Genomic DNA, 20,035 nt, shown 5'->3' with positions numbered 1-20,035 from the left:
TGCTGTGTTGGCAGCTGCTGCCAAAGCAACATTTTCCCAAAAATATGTGCAGCGAGTCAAAGATGCAATAGTAAATCAGAAGCTTTGCTGGACCAAGGCCCTACCTGGCTCCACCCATTTCCTCAAAGCACTTGGCAGGCATTAGACAAGGTGTCAGTGAGTGCCATGATGCACATGGGTACCAAGTTGTGGACCTCTGGTGTAAGATGTTTAGAACATGCCCTCTAGGCAATCAACAACATATTCAGCTGATGCCTTATGGACAGTCGGACTGTGGATCCATTTAGCTCACTATTGTCAACTCTGACCAGCTGCAGGTTGCCACTGTAATGATTTAAAATGGTGTGTGTATGTGTGTGTGTTTTATAAATGAGACGTAAGTTGTAGAAGGAAGAGGGGGTGAAAGGGGGATGAGAGAGTGAAGTGATTGGCTCTTTCTGCTCAACAGAAATAAAACATCTCGAGGACAGAAATAGAAGCATTTTGGGGAGGAGTTTCTGCACAGCTTTCCCCAAAAATATTTTGAAAACATTTTATTTCAGCTCAAAATGGTTTTATTTGGAAACACTAAACTAGCAATCTTCCCCCCTCTTGCTATGCAGAGATCCGGAAATGTTTTATTTCTCCCACCCAATTTTTTAAAATTTAAAACAAAATTAAATTACATTTTTAATTTAAAACAAATTTAAATATAACATTTACATATGAATAACGTGATAATCACACACAAAAAAATGGAAACTTGTATTCCTTTAGCAGGAATACTCAGGAACATTAAATGTTGTCTTACTGTCTGGTTGATTTCATCATCAGTCTAACATAACATAGTATTATAATGAATGCAGAAAAGAAAAAGCAAACTACAATACGATTAATTCAATATACTCAATTCTGTCATCTTGGTACTAATTAATCATCTTACATTTATCATAAATGTGGTTATATAAGCATAGAAGAATTACGCGGTGCAATTCAGAAATTACAGATACATATCATTTCATACATATAACCTTTCAATTCAATAAATAGGATCTCTCTTGCTAGATCTTTTGCACTAATGGGTGATGGAAAGGTAAACACAAATGCCTCGGACCCCATATAGGCTGTGGCTTCCCTGTATTCATAACACTGCATTTATAGGAACCTGCATCTTCCTTTCAAATTTGATGTGTTTACTGGGGGAAATTCGGGTGGAACCCAGCTATCACTAAAGTGAGAAACAGCATCCGAGTATTTACTAAAATGCCATTTATGCTTTTGGAAGGGAAGCAGGATTTGCCAGCTACAATTTGAAAGGGGGGGGGGGGCTGTCGACCAGTTTCACACAATCACAACATCTTTCATTCGAGAATAATAACCACCATCATAATAAATTCACTGGAGAGTGTGGTTTTAAAAATAACACTCTGTGGCTAAGGATTTGGAAACCATGGTGATGCTGCCTGGCATAGAATGAAGTGGCCACAACCTGTATTTTCTGTCATGAATGAGCAGAGAAGTACCAAGGAAGGGAAGAGGAAACCCCTAATGTAGTCCTGAATAGACCTATGAAAGGGGATAATAAAAGTTGTCCTGGATTTCCTTTCACAGCAGGTGCTTCCTTAGGTCCTTCTGTTCATTCATACTTAAGGTAGGCAGAAGTTGCCAGGATATTTTTTTTCTAAAGGCTCAGCCACATTGCGCTAGTCTGAGAAAGAAGGGAATTTATTCACTTGACTGTCCCTTCCAAATGCATGGATCAAGTAATGATGGTACCTTTTTATGTGTAAATGGGTATAAACAGAATTCATATCTAATGCTAGCATATATTCCCCCCCCCTCTCTCTCTCTCTCTCTCTCTGTGTGTGTGTGTGTGTGTGTGTGTGTGTGTGTGTGTGTGTGTGTGTGTGTGTGTGTGTGTGTGGCGGGTTTGCACCATCAAGTCACAGCTGCCTCATGGCGACCCCACAGGATTTTCAAGGCAAGAGACGTTCAGAGGTGGTTTGTCATTGTCTGCTTCTGCATCAGCTGAGACAGTTCTGAGAGAATTGTGGTTGGCCCAAGATCACCCAGAAGGCTTCAAGTGGAAGAGTCGAGAACTGAACCCAGTTCTTAACTACTACACCATGCTGGTTCACAGTGGCCGATTACGCACAAGATGTCCACTGCGCGATGGGGGTTAGTGCTAATTAAATGGACTAGAAGAGTATTTTTAGTTAGTGGACTAAGAAGCTAGTTTAGGCTAGACAGAAGTTGTGTTATCGAAGGATTTCATGGCCGGAATCACTGGGGTGTTGTGTGGTTTCTGGGCTGTATGGCCGTGTTCTAGTAGCATTTTCTCCTGACATTTCGCCTGCATTTGTGGCCGGCATCTTTAGAGGATCTGATGGTGATGGAGCGAATGTCTGTTGCAGCAAGATTTGTTGTATGGATGTATTTCCTCAAATCCTGCTTTCACTTTCCATTCTCTCCGTGGCAAACGAGACCACCGCTAGCATGATTTTAATTTACTCCACTGCCAGAGTGGAACAGATTTATCAGTGAGCACACTTTTACCCAAACATCTTCCCTCCACCACTGCCAGCCTTCCCGGTCCCTTGCACTACCATCCACACTTTCCCCTCGCTCCCCTCCCTTCCATGTTGCCAGTTGCTTCAAGTCACAGAAAAGAAGCTCACTCACATGGGCTTAACCAAAACACACTGACCTCCAATTCTCATATTGATATATCAAAATAGTGATATAATAACAGAGAGTGCTTGGAAATAACAAGCCTCTTTGGCAGCAGCAGGAGGAAGTGGGTATGTGGAGGGGAGAGGAGAGGAGAGGAGAGGAGAGAGGAGAGGAGAATATCAGTTCTAGGATGGTCCCCTTCTTTAGCAGCCTGTGGCCCAGGGAACTGCTTTTCCTCTTTCTTGGGGGGGGGGGGGGGGGGGGGATTATAATATCGATTTAACTACGATCACAGGTATATTGATATAACTGCAATTTAAAGGGCTTTAACAAAGCATTTTATCTTGCAACTACTGAATATGATGAGATCTGTGCATTTAAGAGGGAGGTGAGGGCGGAGTTATGAGAGCCATGAAAAGCAGAGACCCATTGAGATTTCAGCAAACAGCTGGGAGGCGGGCAGTGAATGGCTCCTTGTGTGTAAACAGAGAAAGCCAAGGAGACCACACTACAGCCCCATTGCGCAGCTAAGAGCCCCAAGGTAAGCATTCTGTATATAATGGGCCAGTATGTACCTGACTCTTAATCTTATAATATCCTTCACTAAGCAGCAATGGTCTTGACGCTACCAGTTCCCTCGATCTGATAACATTCAGGCTTGAGTACTGTAATGCGTTACACACACATTCGGAAACATCAGCTGACCCAAAATATAGCAGCCAAGCTACTGACTGGAGCTTGTAACTGGGAATTTATTCCTCTAGTACTGAAAGGGCCTCTTTGACTCTATTTGTTTCCAAGCACCAGTCCAAATGCTTACTTCAACTTATAATAACTTCAATGGTTTGGAATTATATCTTATTCAATTCATTCCTGTACTTGCATATTTCAGGTGATTTATGTGCTGCCTTTCCATTCAGTGGTCACCCAACGTGGCTCTCAAATAACATCAAAGACAACAATTAATCTAAAAAGTTCAATAAAACCTCACAGATAAAATGAAGTTCACTCAAAGGCCTTCTGAAATATGTATGTTTTCAAGAAAAGCCTGCACTTCTTTAGGGTGGGTGTTCTTCAACTTAGGGACAGTAGCCAGAGAACCCTATAAGGTTTCAGAAATCTGCTGAGTTCTGGCCTGCCAGTAGTCACAATTGCAAACAAATGGAAAAGAGTGAGTGGAGCAATGCAAAGATGGTAAAAGGATGCAACCAAGAGAGCCAGCATGGTGTAGTAGTTAAGAGCAGGTGCAGTCTAATCTGGAGAACTGGGTTTGATTCCCCGCTCTGCCACTTGAGCTGTGGAGGCTTATCTGGTGAACCAGATTAGCTTGTGCACTCCAGCACATGCCAGCTGGGTGACCTTGGGCTAGTCATAGTTCTTCAGAGCTTTATCAGGCCCTCCTACCTCACAGGGTGTTTGTTGTGAAGGGGGAAAGGAAAGGAGATTGTTAGCCCCTTTGAGACTTCTACAGGAGAGAAAGGGGGGATATAAATCCAAACTCTTCTTCAAGAAATCAGAAGGAGATTAAGACTGGGAAGGGCAGCCATGAAGGAGCTAGAAAAGATTTTTTTTTTTTAAAAAAAGATCCTCAAGTGTACCGATGTGTTACTGGAGACCAAGATCAACATAATTAATACCATATTATGGATGTCAAAGCTGAACAATATAAAAAGCTGAGAGGAAGAAAGTTGATTCCTTCGATTTGTAGCATGGGAAGACAGCGTGACTGAGACCAAGAATTGCCCAAAAGACTAACGAGTGGGTTCTAGATCAAATCAAGTTTGAACTCTCCTTAGAAGTTAAAATGACAAAACTGAGGCTATCATACTTTTGTTTATTTTGTTTATTTGTTTAGAAAATGAATATGGTCAATGCCAAATTTCCAGCCACAGCCAACCAGGGGCTTCTCAGTTTCCAGAGATATACTTCATCCTTCATAAATCTGTATGATCTCCATTAAAAGCAGATAACCTAGAGTCCATCACCCTACCCATCTGACTCAACAGTGTATGCAAGTGTCTGTGTGTGCCAGGAGGGGTGGGGGGGTCTGGCCAAGACAAATGAACCATGTTGTCATGTGGTTTGATTGTCTTGATTCCCAGGTAGGTGTTGACACATTATCTAAACGTCTATTTGAAATATTTTCATAGATAAGGCAGTTTACATAACAATGGTAATATGGAATCAGCAGTGCCATTATTTAAAATGAAACAAGACAAGAATCAGAACATCTGAATGCCTTTTGGAATGAATGGGTTGTAAAGGAGAAGAAGAGTCTTGGAACTCTGAAAGGAGCTCATAGACGGTTACAGAGAACTAAGGATAGCCTTTCTAAATCAGACTAAGAGGCCATCTAGTCTAGCATCCCATTTCCTATAGAGGAACGACAGATGCCCTCGCAAAGCCCACAAGCAGGGCATGACCACAATAGTTCTCCCCTGTCGTTTGCCCCTCAGAAAATGATAGAGGTATACTGCATCGGAACGTGGAAGTTCCATTTCCTTATCAATAGCTAACAGCAATTAATGGCTCTTTCTTTTCAATAAACTAATACATTTTTTATAATGTCTGATTCAGAGTTCGTCACCATTATTGAGGATGTTATTGAGGTTTTCTTTTCTGTTCACTTTTGTTTTGCGACAGGAGAAAAAAACTTAAGGACAAAGATGAGAAAGACCGGGGTGTCTGTGCAGATGTTGCCTGAAGAAGGTGAGATTCCCACACTGAGTAGGAAATGGTGCGCCTTTTGTGGAACCCTGAACTTGGTTTGAGGAAGCGGCAGTCAGTTGGATTCTCAGCCTCCGCGGAGATGAAGGTAAATGGGAGCTGAGGAGACATCTATTCTTGGAGAAAAGAAAAGGGTGGAAGGCAGGAGAAGGGGGGCGGGAAGGGGGGATTTATTGTGAGTCTTTGTTTACTCCCAGACCTTATTGTCAGAAGCATGAATGAATAGCAAGGTGCAGGGGAAGACGAAAGTGGTGGGGCGGAGGCAGTTCATTATGTTGTTGTTATTATTGTTAATTCACAACTTTGTCTTTCCTCCCCATCACATTATTGGCAAAAAAATAAAAACAACAAGAAAAGGTGAACCCCGAGCCCTTCCTCCATTCATATCTGCAGCGAGCTCCAAATCGCAAAGTAGGCAAATATGTTGACTCGGTACACTTTCATAGTATTCAGGATGCCAAGAGGCCTTGCTTTGCAGGAGCCAGCATTTTCTGGCCAACGGAGCAAATCTGGGCCCAAGTTTGCCCAGGGGGTGTGGCCGTTGCCTGCTTTGCACCTCAGATGTGGGGGAAAAACTCTCTATGGGTCCAGGAGAGGTCTGTGAAGGCTGGGAGGTTTCAGGAAAGACAGAAAGATGGGATTGAAAGGAGCTGCATCTTGAATGGAAGTGAGCAGCACAAATAGGGGCCTGAGGCTGATTTACACGTGCAGCAGAGGTAAAGAGGGGGCAGAATGGATGTACCATTTCAGACTGCAGGGGAGCCATTACATTTTTTGAAGTTGTCCTGGATGATGATGATGAAGAAGAGGAGGAGGAGGAGGAGGAGGAGGAGGAGGAGGAGGAGGAGGAGGAGGAAGAGTTTGGATTTCTACCCCATCTTTCTCAAGGTGGCTTACAAGCTCCTTTCCCTTCCTCTCCCCACAACAGACACTTTGTGAGGCAGATGGGTCTGAGAGAATTCAGAGAGAACTGTGACTAGCCCAAGGTCACCTAGCAGGAATGTAGGAATGCAGAAACCCATCTGGTTCACCAGATAAGCCTCTACCACTCAGATGGAGGAGTGGAGAATCAAACCCAGTTCTCCAGATTAGCATCCACCTGCTCTTAACCACTACATCATGATGGCTCTCAATGCCTTATGAATGAAAATGCCACTGTATACAAAGGACTGGGCTTAATTTTATTTTTTCTCCTGGATGTACTAATTTTTTGCAGAGTTCTTACATAAGGGAGGGTTATTATTAGATGTAGACGACAGCCCGGCTTTCTGACTGAGATTTAAGGCGGATCACAAAACATGCAGAACAATTCTATCAAACAAAGACATTTGTGTACAAAACAGAACAAAACAATGCAGTGAAGCTAGGACTGAAGGCCTGGGAAACAAGGGCAAGAGGACACAGAGCTGTCCAAGGCAACAAAACAGCCCAGAAAACTCACAACAGCCAAACTGTCTGAAGTCTGACATACCATAATGCAGGAAGGGTTACAAAGGTAACACTGAACTCACAGAGCTGCAGTATGAAAAACACTGCAATATACTACAATACTGCTGTTATAGAAGTTGGCCCTTTATATTCAAGTTCTGATCCTCTTACAAGGATAATATCTTCTGGTTTGCACATTCTGCAAAATGAGAGAAGCACGGGGGTGTTCTTGATGGCCTCAGGCAGTCTGGGCCTCAGTGTGGAAACCACATTGCCAATTTTACCTGTTTGCAGGATGGAATGTCAAGAAGGCTTGCTTAGCGAAGAACAGCTCAGAGGAGAGGCAGGCCTGCAGGTTGTCACTCTAAGGTAATTAAGCTTTGTAAGTAGGAGCTAGAACTGAGCCTGGCAACCAATCAGCAACCGATGGATCCTCTGCAGAACGGAAGCAATATGCATTATGCACGTTTGCTTAGTGCCTAAGTGTGTGTCAGAGCTGACACATGGCAACTCCATAGGGTTTTGCAAGGCAAGAATCATTTGGAGGTGGTTTGCCACTGCCTGCCTCAGCATGGGCTGAGAAAGTTCTGAGAGAACTGTGACCAGCCTGAGGTCACCCAGCAGACTTCATGTGGAGGAGTGGGGAATCAAACCCAGTACTCCAGGTTATTCATCAGTCTTTACACTGTGTCCAGGTGTAGCAGACTTCCCTCTGTGATACACCTCTGAAGATGCCAGCCACAGATGCAGGCGAAACTTTAAGAACAAGATCTACCAGACCATGGCCTCGCAGCCCGGAAAACCCACAACAACCAATTGAATCTGGCCGTGAAAGCCTTCGACAGTTATAACATTGTTGAATATTGTTTTATATTGGTATATTTAAATTGTTGTTCTACAGTGCAATGACCTTTAGCTGCAAACAATAAAGCATATGGTATGGTAATAGGAATCCTTCTAGTCGGTTCCCCGCTCCAAGCAATCATGAGCCAGGAGATTTTGTAAGGAGAATCATCTTGCTTACTCTGCTAAAAGGTTTCCTTGGCAAGTGTGGTTAAAACTACTTGCAGTTCCCACTTTTGACCACAGCTGGTGGTGGCAGCAATGTACAAGCTTGATATCTCTCAAGTTACTGTTCAAAGTCAGCTGTGGGCTTGAGTCCTGGCATTGTGGCTGCATTGGGTAGGTTCTGGGGCTTAGAGTTTCTCTAAAGGGGCTTAAGCAGGAGCAATGAAGGCAAAACAGCAGATTTAGTTCAAGCCTTGGGAAAGGTAGAAAGTCATATAACACCTTGTGAATATATGAAATCTGGTGTACTGACTGTTTCTTAAAAAGTTCTGCTTTCAAGCATTTCAAGTCTTAAGATGCTATTCCCGATGGAAGATACATCGGGGGCCTTTGAAGTCTCATGCCTAACTTTAACCTAAAAGGATTTCTGTTCACCTGGATAAAACAGGAGAGGAAAGCAGCGTGGAATACCCCGATCTCATCAGATCTTGGAAGCTAAGCAGGGCTGGCACTTGGAGGGGAGACTCCCAGGGCAGACCCTGCAGAGGAATGCAATGGCAAACCACCTCACTAACCTTGAATGCCTCTTGCTGGGGTCATCATCAGCCAGTTGCTAGTTGACTGCGCTTTACAGGGGGATAAAACAAGAGGGAAATGCAGCAGAAAGAAAAACAATGCTGCCACCTAGAGGTCTCACAGTGTAATTACTCAATTATTTGAAAGGACTTAACAGCCATACACCTGGCTCCTCTTGCCAGGCCTCCTCTGCCTCCCTTGTGACGTTTTTGCATCTTTGCATCTCTTCCTCACTTTCTTCCAGTTCCAAAGGTCTCTTGCCAGTCTCCACTCCTCATCCTTCCTTGCTTGCCAAGAATACAATGCTCCTGCTCTCTTTCGTGCTGCATGAGACCTTCAGTGCAAAACAGAAGCACCCGTGCTTCAGCAAACGTTAGAATGGGGTCAGACCAAAGTGTCCCCCTTGCCAGATCTCTTGAGTCCAAAGAAACTCACAGGAAGTTTAATGGGTGATACTTCTTTTGCATGTTACTGGCATCTTTGTCTGAATGGGTGCCATGGGGGATGGGAGACTGTTGAGTTATTGCTGTGTTCTGCTGTGCTTTGTTGTTCTGTACTGTTCCTTCCCACAGGTGTCTTATCTGCATTTGTCTGCCCATGTAACCTTGGCAGTAAGTTGTAGAGAATGTGTGTTTGAGCTTCTCACATGGGGGGGGGGGGGACACTGGAGTATATTATCTGCTGTTCGAGTTCCTCAGAACAGACTTTTGCCTTCTTTCTACTTATAGCAATAAAATCTTTTGAACTTTCAATTGTTTCATTGTCTATGCAAGGGAGTTCTGACAGTCTTGTAATAAAAGCTATATTGTATTTGAATACAGCGGTACCGTTCACATCCATCATGGCTAATAACATTCATAGAATGATTCTCCCTGATAGTATCATTTAAAAAAGTTAACTTAGCTATCGTCTCTCTCTGTATTTTGACAGGAACCATCACAACTGTTAAAATGGCTTCCGGGCTTTTCTATGCAGTTTCACACAATCAGCCCTGTTGGTTAAGCGTGGCCTAGCCCTCAGCAACCAGCAGGAGAATGGGGCAGGTATGTTCCAAAGTGACGGAGTGACCTCACTTTTAGGGGGAAAAACAGAAGTGATGTCACTCCTCTCTAGGAGTCATCAGAACTCTATAGTAAAACAACAGTGTTTCCACTGGTTCCTAGAGAGGATTTTTTAAAGATTACTTTTATTCCACTAGCCATAGAAGTAACAGTAGGAAAAGGGAGCCAGAAGCAGAGAGTTCCCTGTCCTCAGTAGGGGCTTGATATCACCATGGCTCAGATTAAAGATCCATTCAGTCCAGTATTTTGTTTCCAACCATCATCTGCCACATGTTTCTGGGAGGTCCACAAGCAGGGCATGAAGGCAATAACCCTTCCTCCATGGTTTGTATTCCAGCTGTGATAGGCATAGCTCCAAGGGGGCGGGAGGGGGCGCAACGCACGGGGTGCACCCCTATGGGGGCGGGGCATTCCGGGGCAGGGTGGGGGCGTTCTGGGATGGGGCGGGGCGGAGAACACACTGGTGCACCGGGCGCTTTCCCCCCTTGCTAAGGCTCTGCTGATATTATTCAGAGGTGGGCTGCCTCTAATCAATATGGCAAAGGTGGAATATGCATCTCAGTATCCAAATTCAGAAAACAATATGGCAAGAAATACTGTCTCATGGTGAAACAAGCTTTCTTACACCTTCAATTACCATTAAAAATGAGTATTCTCTGCCAGTGAACACCTGGTAGATTTCTTAAATTAGGGTTATCAGAATTGGCTGTAGGAGAGGTAAACCACCAAGAGCAAATTATGAGTATGTTCAATTATCATGCCATTTTGGTTAGAAATTAATAGGTAATTTTATTTTACACTCGAATGTATACTGGATCTTAATGCCTGCAAATCTACCTGATAAGATATTGGAGAGGAAGGCGTTTTTTCTCGCCAACATAAATGCTCTTCTGGTTGGTGGAGAATCCAGGGTGTAAAGATAAGAAGGGGCTTGTTTGTAAGGTATTTGAATACAGTAAATTTGTGGCAAGCAGATTTTAGGTCTAGATGGGGAAAAGGCTTGTCTCCCAACATTTTCTATTCTGGTTTTAATTACATGGAAGATGTATTTATCACTGCATGTTGAGTAGGACTCAACATTAAGGCCTAGTTGGCTGAGCTTATAGATGTCTTGCGCCCAGGTTTTAGGGGGTGGTAAGTATTTCCTAGCAGATACAGCAATAAGCTGTAACCCCTGGATCTGAAATGAATTTTCAGCCAGTATTTGAAAGTTGAATGCCATACTTTGCTTTCCAGTCTTTGGAGACAGAATTCATTATAAATTGCCCATTGGCTGAAACGCACAGGTATGCCTAATAGTTGTCTGAAGCTAGAAGTTTGCAGTCTCCCTAAAGTGGTGTTGATATCCAGGTAACTATTGAAGAAGGGTAGGTCAGCTACTTGTTGTCTGCGAAGGGAAGCATTCAACTGAATTTTAGCCGCTGTACAGCACGGTGGGCTGTTGGTCAGACTCAGTCCTTCTCAGCACAGTTCCATGCAGGAAATGAATAATTAAGGTGCCCAAAATTTCTCCTCTCACCACTCTCATTTTCTAACAGCAACAATAAATGGAACCTCCTCTTTTTCAAAACTAGGATGAAAATGGGCTGGGTTGAGGCAACCCAGGCAACTCAGAGAGAAAGTAGGGCTTTCTGTCTTCTCAGGGAATTACCTGAGCACACAGAAGAAATATTAACCAAAAGAAAAAGACATCCCCCAATGGCTTAATTATAGCTACGGTCCAGGGGGCATGGAAATGTTGAAAGTAGTTCAAAGTCAGTTAAATAGGGGAAATGCTGGGAGGGAGAAATGATCCATTTAGTTAGCTCACACCCTTGAGTGTAAATAATACCTTTGAGGTGAAGATTGAGTAAAAGGGGACAGAGGTCAGACAATTTAGGCTACACTGCTGTTATTTCTTACAGGTGCCCCTATTTGTTCCTTTCAATAGCATCCATCATTTGGGTGCTATGTGGTTTCCGGGTTGTATGGCCGTGTTCTAGCAGCATTCTCTCCTGACGTTTCGCCTGCATCTGTGGCTGGCATCTTCAGAGGATCTGATGTTGAGAAAGCAAGTGGAGTATATATACCTGTTGGAGTGTCCAGGGTGGGTGAAGAAACATTGTCTATGAGTAACAAAGCCAGGTCAATAGGTGAGGGCATCTGAAAAGAAGTATGAGTAACAATGAAGTCTATAGCATGAGAGTAACAATGAAGATAGCAAGGTCAATAGGTGGGAGCATCTGAATAGAAGTATCCTGGCCTTTGTTTCCTTTGTCTATAGTCATCCTATGTTTGTGTGGAGCTGATTAGTCACTGTCTTGACTCTAGTATTTTTCAACACTGGCAGCCAAGTTCTGTTCATTTTCATGGTTTCTTCCTTTCTGTTGAAATTGTCTATGTGCTTGTGGATTTCAATGGTTTCTCTGTGTAGTCTGACGTAGTGGTTGTCAGAGTGGTCCAGAATTTCTGTGTTTTCAAATAATATTCTGTGTCCAGGTTGGTTTATCATGTGTTCTGCTATTGCTGATTTTTCTGGCTGAAATAGTCTGCAGTGCCTTTCGTGTTCTTTGATCCGTGTCTGAGCATCCATCATGATTGCTAGGGATGCTAGCTTTGGGGGCGGGGGAGATATCTTGGAATTACCACTGATATCCAGACTACGTAGATCACATTCCCTTGGAGGAAATGGTGGCTTTGGAAGGTGGCCTTATGCATTGCTGGGGCCCCTCACCAAAGGCCACCTTCCCCAGGCTTCATCCCAACCCAACGGAGGCTGATAGGGAGGGCAGGTCAACCCACACTGAAAAGATGGCTTCTGCATCTTGGTGGACTTCCAATGTATGTAAAAGCATGTTGTTTTATAAATTATAACGAGAAACCTCCCCCCCCCCCCCCCTCTTGCCCTTCAAAACAGCAGTCTGTAGAAGACTGGGTGTGTTCCTTTCCATCTTGAACGTTATGAATGTTCATGGCCATTGAATGTCAGTTGGTGGGAGCAGGGGAAAAGAGGGGGGAAGGAGAAACTGGTTTTCATAAGCTCCTGAGAGATCCAAGTAGCTTGGAGGGGAAAACGTGAGTGGATGGGACAGATTCCCAGTCACTCATCCACCCCATCTGCTGTTCTCATGGGCTTCCAGTTGTGTATTATCTTCTCACTTGCCATCGTCAATAAGTTAATCATCGGTCACCAGAGCAAAGCGTTTGCAAAGCCAAAGGTGTTCCAGTGCATTAGAAGACAAATAGAAACACAAGCTTTTTGATTTGCACAAATTGTAAAGGTCACAAATTAGGGGAAGGGGGGTTTGGCACACAATTTGGGTTCCCTTGGCTCCGATTTATAATTGTACTGTATTTTATTGGTGGGGTTTTTTTTTAAGTGCAGAATATATGCAGCCATGCCCTGGCAGACACCCTTTGCAACTGCACAGTGAGAAACATTCTAGCAAATTGCCTTTAATTGCTTTGGTACTTGCAGTGTGGCCTTGTAAACTAAAATTAATTCTTCTGCCTTCTGAAGGCAAAAAGGAAAAAAAAAGATCAAAGTCCATCCTAGCGTAAAAGTCAAGACTTTATTTGTTATATTGTCTGAAGGGAAAATAAAGCCTAATTATCCAACGTGCTGAGCGAATCACACTGATGAAAATGGCTTTGTATTAATTTCACATGGCTGGCTTGATAATGGAACCACAGGGACCTTGCAGCCTTCCAGGAAGGAAGGAAAAAAGAAAGGAAGGAAGGGAGGGAGGGAGAATGAAGGAGGGACAAGAAAAGGTGGAAGCAGGGAAAACATGTTTTGGTTCAACAGTTATCGGCGGAAGGAGGTCTCTGACACTTCTGCTTTGCCGATTCCTAATAAATAATATTCATTACAGTGGTAATAACCACCACCATAGTATCAGTGAGGGCTTATAAGGCATACTGATCCAGGACACTAGGTGTGGAGGACAGTAGAAGAAGTTCTCACAGGAGAGGCAAACTGGAGGCCATACTAGGCTGAACTGGGGTCTGTGTCAGAGGCTGTATGTGTGTGTGTGATTGCATAAAGTGCCACCAAGTCACAGCTGGCTTACGGCAACCCCTGGTGGGGTTTTTGAGGCAAGAGACATTCAGAGGTGGTTTGCCACTCCCAGCCTCTGTGTCATGACCCTGGTATCCCTTGTGCTCTCCTATCCAAATACTGACAAGAGGCCAACCCTGCTTAGCTTCTGAGATATGATGAGATCAGGCTAGCTTGGACTATCCAGGTCAGAGCGTTAAGCTGCCTGCGTTACAGAACCTTGCCACAAGGTGTCTCCATGCATTGCACAAAACCTCTTGACCAGCAACAGGTTCCTTGGTAAACAATAGAGCGTGCTGAGAACTGAGCAAGCAGCATGCTTGTTCAAACCCTGTGTGATTTTCGGCCAGCCGTTCACTCTCAGCCCGCCTCACAGGATTGCTGAGGATAAAGTGAAGGCAAGCTACTTGTGAATAGTACTGGAAGAAGTGTGGGATGAAAATGTGGTAAACAGACGTGACAGAACTGAAGCTCAGGTCCCCGAATTGTGCCTGTGGATGCCATTGTGCCTGCTGTTTTTTTTTTAAAAAAAAAACATGCCCAGTCAGGCATCTGATTGGTTGCTGAAGATCTGATCAGCTCCACAGATTAAAATAAAATTGTTTCCGTGGCAGCTGACTCAGTTAAGTGTCTTGGGGTTATTCTGGTTCCAACATTGCTGTTGGAGAAGCAAGTTAACAGAGCTGCCAAAAATGTTTTCTTCCAACTCCGTCTAGTCCGGAAGATGACCCCCCTACCTTGATATGGCTGATATGGCTACCTGGATCCATGCCACCAGTAACATTGAGACTAGTCTACTGTAATGCACTGTACATTTAGCTGCCGTCAAAACCAACAGGGATCCTGCAGTTGTGGTAGGATGCCATAGCTCAGGTATTATTGGTATAGTTAAAGAAAGCATATTAACAGCCATTCTGCAATTGCTTCATTGGCTGACCATCAGTTACTGGGCTCAGCAGCAGTGGCATAGGAGGTTAAGAGCTCATGTATCTAATCTGGAGGAACCGGGTTTGATTCCCAGCTCTGCCGCCTGAGCTGTGGAGGCTTATCTGGGGAATTCAGATTAGCCGGTCCACTCCCACACTCGCCAGCTGGGTGACCTTGGGCTAGTCACAGCTTCTCGGAGCTCTCTCAGCCCCACCTACCTCACAGGGTGTTTGTTGTGAGGGGGGAAGGGCAAGGAGATTGTAAGCCCCTTTGAGTCTCCTGCAGGAGAGAAACGGGGGATATAAATCCAAACTCTTCTTCTTCATCTTCATTTTAAGGAACTGGCTATCAGGTACAAAGTCTTTGTGGCCTTGGTCCCTCATATCTGTGGGACTGCCTCTTCACTATGTTCTGCCATGAAAGCTTCACTCAGCTGAGCAAGGTCCTCTGCAGGTGCCAGCCTGCACACAGGCAAAATCAGAAACTGCTCATACACGCGTGTTCTCTGCTATGGACCTTACGGAAGGATCTAATTGATGTCTGGATGGCTCGCATTCTCATATTAGAGAGCCAACATAGTGTAGTGGTTAAGAGTATGTGGAATCTAATCAAAAGAACCAGATTTGATCGTCCACTCCTGCACTTGAGCGGTAGACTCTTATCTGGTGAACCTGGTTTGCTTCCTCACTTCTCCACATGAAGCCTACTCAGTGACCTTGGGTCAGTCACAGTTCTCACAGAATTCTCTCAGCCCCACCTAGGAAGGGAAGGGACGGAGTATGGAAGCCACTTCACAACTCCTTACGGTTGAAAAAAGCGAGATATAAATCCAAACACTTCTCTTCTTCTATGAAAAACTGAATTATTCAAGAGGTGATTTTTATAACACAGATAGGACTATACTACAGTGAAATGCCTGAGAACGGTGTTTTCGTGAAGGGATGGTGACGGTTCTATACTACTCTGAATAACTCATGCTGTACATTGCTGTATGTTGATCCTATGGTGTAATCGTTGCATTGCTTAATGCATCAGGTTAATACTTATGCTTTCCTTCAGGTTTTCAGATTTCTGGCTTGTCCCAGATTTCTATTATACAAATCCTGTTGAATTGGTTCTATTGGATGCCCCATACTGTTGACTGTATTAACTTACTCTGCGTAATCTGCCTTGAGCCTCAGCGAGAAAGGCAGAAAATGAATGAATGAATGAATGAATGAATGAATGAATGAATGAATGAATGAATGAATGAATGAATGAATGAATGAATGAATGAATGAATGAATGAATGAATGAATGAATGAATGAATGAATGAATGAATGAATGAATGAATGGGCCGATTTTAGTAGGATTCATAAACCATCAGTATCAAACAGACAAGGAGACCGAGGGGAGAATCAAAAGCAAAATGACTCTCGACCACTCCTGAGTGAGGTGAAGCGCCAATGATGTCCGTGCCTTTGGGTATAAATGGCTTCCCTTCTCTAGCAGTTGCAGTCTGGATCCAGTCAAGGTGGCTGAAGACAAGAGTGTAGACTGCAGGACCCTCCTCTCCTCTGCAGCTGTCCCCCCAGCTGGCTATTCCGATCACAAACCACTTCCCGGAGATGTCTCCGTAGGTGCAAATCAAAGGGCCCCCACTGTTACCCTGCGAAGGGGGAAATAAGAGCACAAAATAAATATTATGCGCAGCAGTGGCATAGTGGTTAAGAGCAGGTGCACTCTAATCTGGAGCACCGTGTTTGATTCCCAGCTCTGGAGGCTTCTCTGGGGAACTAGATTAGCCTGTCATACACCAGCTGGGTGACCTTGGGCTAGTCATAGCTTTTCGGAGCTCTCTCAGCCCCACCCACCTCACAGGGTGTTTGTTGTTGGGGGGAAGGGAAAGGAGATTGTAAGCCCCTTTGAGTCTCCATACAGGAGAGAAAGGGGGTATATAAATCCAAACTGTTCTTCATCATCATCATTCAAACTTCTTCAATTCCCTTTCATTTGAGGGACATACAAGGCTATCCGGCTGTCCTCAACCAGAGCAAGAGCCTTTTTGGCTCTGTCTTAGGCCTAGTGGAGTGCTCTTTGGAATGAGCCCAGGGCCCAGCCGGATTTTTCTGCAGGGCCTGTAAGATAGAGCAGTTCCACCAGGCCTTGGGTTGTGGGCAGCAACTGTTTCTATCCATCATCGGCTGGCCTTCCTTCCTCCTTTTGTCCTTTCCCTTTTACTTTTTATGGATATTTAAGATTTCATATTATGCATTAAATCAGACCAGCTCATCCCGCTGGATTTTATTTTTAAGGTGCCATAATGGTAGAAAATATTATAGTTTTATTTTAATGTGTAAACTATTTTTAATATGTTGTAAACTGCTCTGAGTCCATGCAAGTAGGGGAAGGGGGTCTAAAAATTGAACGAAATTATTATTATTATTATTATTATTATTATTATTATTATTATTATTATTATTATTATTATTATTATTATTATTATTATTATTATTATTATTATTAATTTGACTTTTATACCGCCCACCCCCGGAGGGCTCTGGGTGGTGTACAACATTTCAATATAAATAACATAAATAAACAAAAATAAGCAAAAGGAGCCCTCTCAATAAATTAAATACAATATAAGATAAAATAAGGGCTCTAAGCATTAAGCAAATGCCTAAGCAAATGCCTTAACAGACCAGGTGATCGGGAGCAACAGCCGCAGAAGGCCATTGCGTTCACATCCTACATGTGAGCTCCCAAAGGCACCTGGTGGGCCACTGCAAGTAGCAGAGAGCTGGACTAGATGAACTTTGGTCTGATCCAGCTGGCTTGTTCTTATGTTCTTATGTTCATTGAATTAAAACCATTTAAGATACAGCATACAAAATGAAGTAAAATATAACTGTAAAAAATATAGCGTCCAGTCATCTAAAAAAAACCCCTCTTGAGAGGGAAGGAAGGCCCAAAGATGGAAAAGGGCCTCAGATGATAAAAAGGGAGGAAGGGGCGCCATCAGTGGCCGGCATCTCCAAAGGCCTAGTGGAACAGCTCGGTCTTACTGGCCCTTTTGGAATGCTCCAAGATCCTGCAGGGCCCGGACAGTTGGAGGAAGAGCGTTCCACCAGGCAGGGGCCAGGGCTGTAAAAGCCCTGGCCCTAGTGGAGGCCAACCACATCATTGAGGGGCCGGGGACTACCAGAAGATTGGCCTCTGCCGAGCGCAGAGGCCGAACTGGGAAATGCGGGGTCAGATGGAATGAATGAATGAATGAATGAATGAATGAATGAATGAATGAATGAATGAATGAATGAATGAATGAATGAATGAATGAATGAATGAATGAATGAATGCCCAGTTAGGTTCTGGAAAACAGAACTGAAGATTAATTTTAACTGGAAAATTGTCCAATTTGTAATATTTTTACATTATTTCAAGGATTCCTAGGACAGGATTTTGCTTGGTCTTTAAGGGTGGCCCCAAGGATCTTGAAAACCTTGCACTGCTTGAGAGTACACAACAAAAGGTGGGTCTTCCACCAGCTCTTTAGGAGCTATGGAGTTATATATTACCAGCAGGAGTACACTAATGTAACTAATAGATCAAAGTACACGGCCATATTCCGTCTACTTCCTGTCCCTATGGCAAAAGCTCAAGTTCGCTGTACCTCACAGCTGTCCTTCTTGCCTTCCTCAGAGACAGCACACAGCACATCCTCTGTTAGCCCCTGGACTCTCTCGGAGCACTGCTGTCTGCTGATCAGAGTAGTTCCCATTTTCTCCAGCTTACTGAATGGCCTCTTCTGGCCGCCTACAGACACAAAGGGAAGGAAGACAGCTGAGAGTCATCCAGAAAGGACAGAGTTTACATCAGAGACGAACCTCACAATGTCACAGTATCGGTTTTTGGCTTTGTTGTGATGTTACAGATTGAAAACTCCACAGTCAGGACGAGTTTGAGTGGCTAGCAGCCATCACGTAGACCAAGTGTGCTCTCCAACCCTGCCGGTGGCTTCAGTCTGATTTTAAAACTACTGTAGATGATCTGTGGGTTGCCAAAACTGGAGCCTGGATGTACTGCAGAAAATACTGCTCTGTTGACCAGGCAAGGTTTGGAAAGTCAGGCTCCCGGTATGTGAACCAGACTTGGCTGTTCACACTGCTTCCCAGTTTCAAGGGCTAATGTTGGACATCCCGTACACAAAGAACCCCCAAAATAGTGAACACAGAAGCCAAGACAGCTCTCTTTGTTAAGTCCCAGTGTCTGGCCATGAGATTCCCCTTTCAAGCCCCAACATTCTTAGCATGTCAAGACATGAGTGTTTTGTGTATTCATGGCAATGAGGAGATCCAGCTTCGTGGTTAAATGTTGATCTGATGCCCAGACTGAGCACTCTCGCCCTGACTGAGATAATATTCCCACCAATAGAACAAAAGGCTTCATCCTCCTTCTGCACAAGCTACAGGGATAAGCATAAGGTTGCCAACTGGACAGGAGAAAAAGAGGGTTTCATGTTTGAAAATGAGCAGTTGAAGCTTTCTGTGGTATTGCTGCACATCAAACTGATATTTAAAGGGACAGTTAGAGGGAACGGGTCAAGAGTTGGGAAGTCCAAAGTAGGGAAGAGTTGGGAAGTCCAAAGCTTAACTGGATGCAGAGTGATAGCACCAGTCATCTATTGGTGGAAAGGAGAAGCATGCAGCCATAATGTTTTGGCATGTCCTTCATTGCCACTATCTACCTAATAGGAATTTTTATTAAGGCAGGATAACTACATTTCTATGCTAGTTGCACAGGGATAGATCCCACAGCCAAGGCTAAAACCCAGTGTACCACAGGCATCATCACACTGTCAGAGGAAAGCCAATCTCAATGCCACAAGATGACAGCCACAAGACATTCAGAGAGGAAGCAGAAGGTGGGCATCAGTCATGGAGGAATATCTTTTTGGCTGAGTGGCTGCTTCTGAGCACTGGAAATAGCCAAGAGAGGGAGGGTTCCTCAAAGCTTAACTGGATGCTGAGAACCTGGACCAGCTGGGCAAGAGGAGAAAGACAACCCAGTTGCCACTGAACTCCCTTCTGACATTCCCTCACCTATGCGGGCATCCAGAGCCAAAAGACTCTAAACACCCTCCCAAATCCCAACACAGTTCCCTATAGTACTACTAGTAGTTTTGGATGAAATGCACTACCGGCCATGCTGGGGCTCCATCTGGTAACACAGCAGTCTTTCCATACGTGGAGATCGTGCATCAAGGGCAAAGAAATGAACATGCCTTCACTGAACTTTATGGGAGAGTCCAGCAAGATCAAAGCAATGTCATTGCCCATGCTTGAGCTATTGAAATCCTGATGGATGACTATCCTATCCAACGTCCTTCTTCTCTCTTGGTCCCCCTTCGAGCCAACTACTATCTCAAGATCTGGAGGACTTGGGAGCAAAGCAGAAAAGCAGCAGGAAAGAGAGTTATTAATAAAAAGAATCAATGACCCACAACGTTAAATGGAACTGGTCATTGGCCCTGACCAGGAAGACCAATGTTCTGAGTTGGTGTAAGGATGATTTAAAATGTAGGAGTAGAAATTTCAACCAACCCAGTACCTTCCTCATAGCTGTCACATGCATTCC

General features: G+C 44.1%; 1 protein-coding gene across 1 annotated transcript; it reads right to left on the bottom strand.

Annotated features, from left to right (window-relative positions):
• Positions 1–14,694: 14,694 nt before the first annotated feature.
• LOC125439174 (serine protease 55-like) lies at positions 14,695–19,772 on the bottom strand. The gene is made up of 3 exons (XM_048508118.1): positions 19,599–19,772; positions 18,072–18,214; positions 14,695–16,067 (listed from the first exon to the last, which is right to left on the bottom strand). The coding sequence occupies exons 1-3, from the start codon at positions 19,735–19,737 to the stop codon at positions 15,762–15,764; spliced, it is 588 nt and encodes a 195-aa protein (XP_048364075.1). The 5' UTR covers positions 19,738–19,772; the 3' UTR covers positions 14,695–15,761.
• Positions 19,773–20,035: the final 263 nt, after the last annotated feature.

The sequence above is a fragment of the Sphaerodactylus townsendi genome, linkage group LG01 (genome assembly GCF_021028975.2).
Source record: "Sphaerodactylus townsendi isolate TG3544 linkage group LG01, MPM_Stown_v2.3, whole genome shotgun sequence".
NCBI classification, from domain to species: domain Eukaryota; kingdom Metazoa; phylum Chordata; class Lepidosauria; order Squamata; family Sphaerodactylidae; genus Sphaerodactylus; species Sphaerodactylus townsendi.
This window is presented reverse-complemented; position numbering and strand designations above follow the sequence as displayed.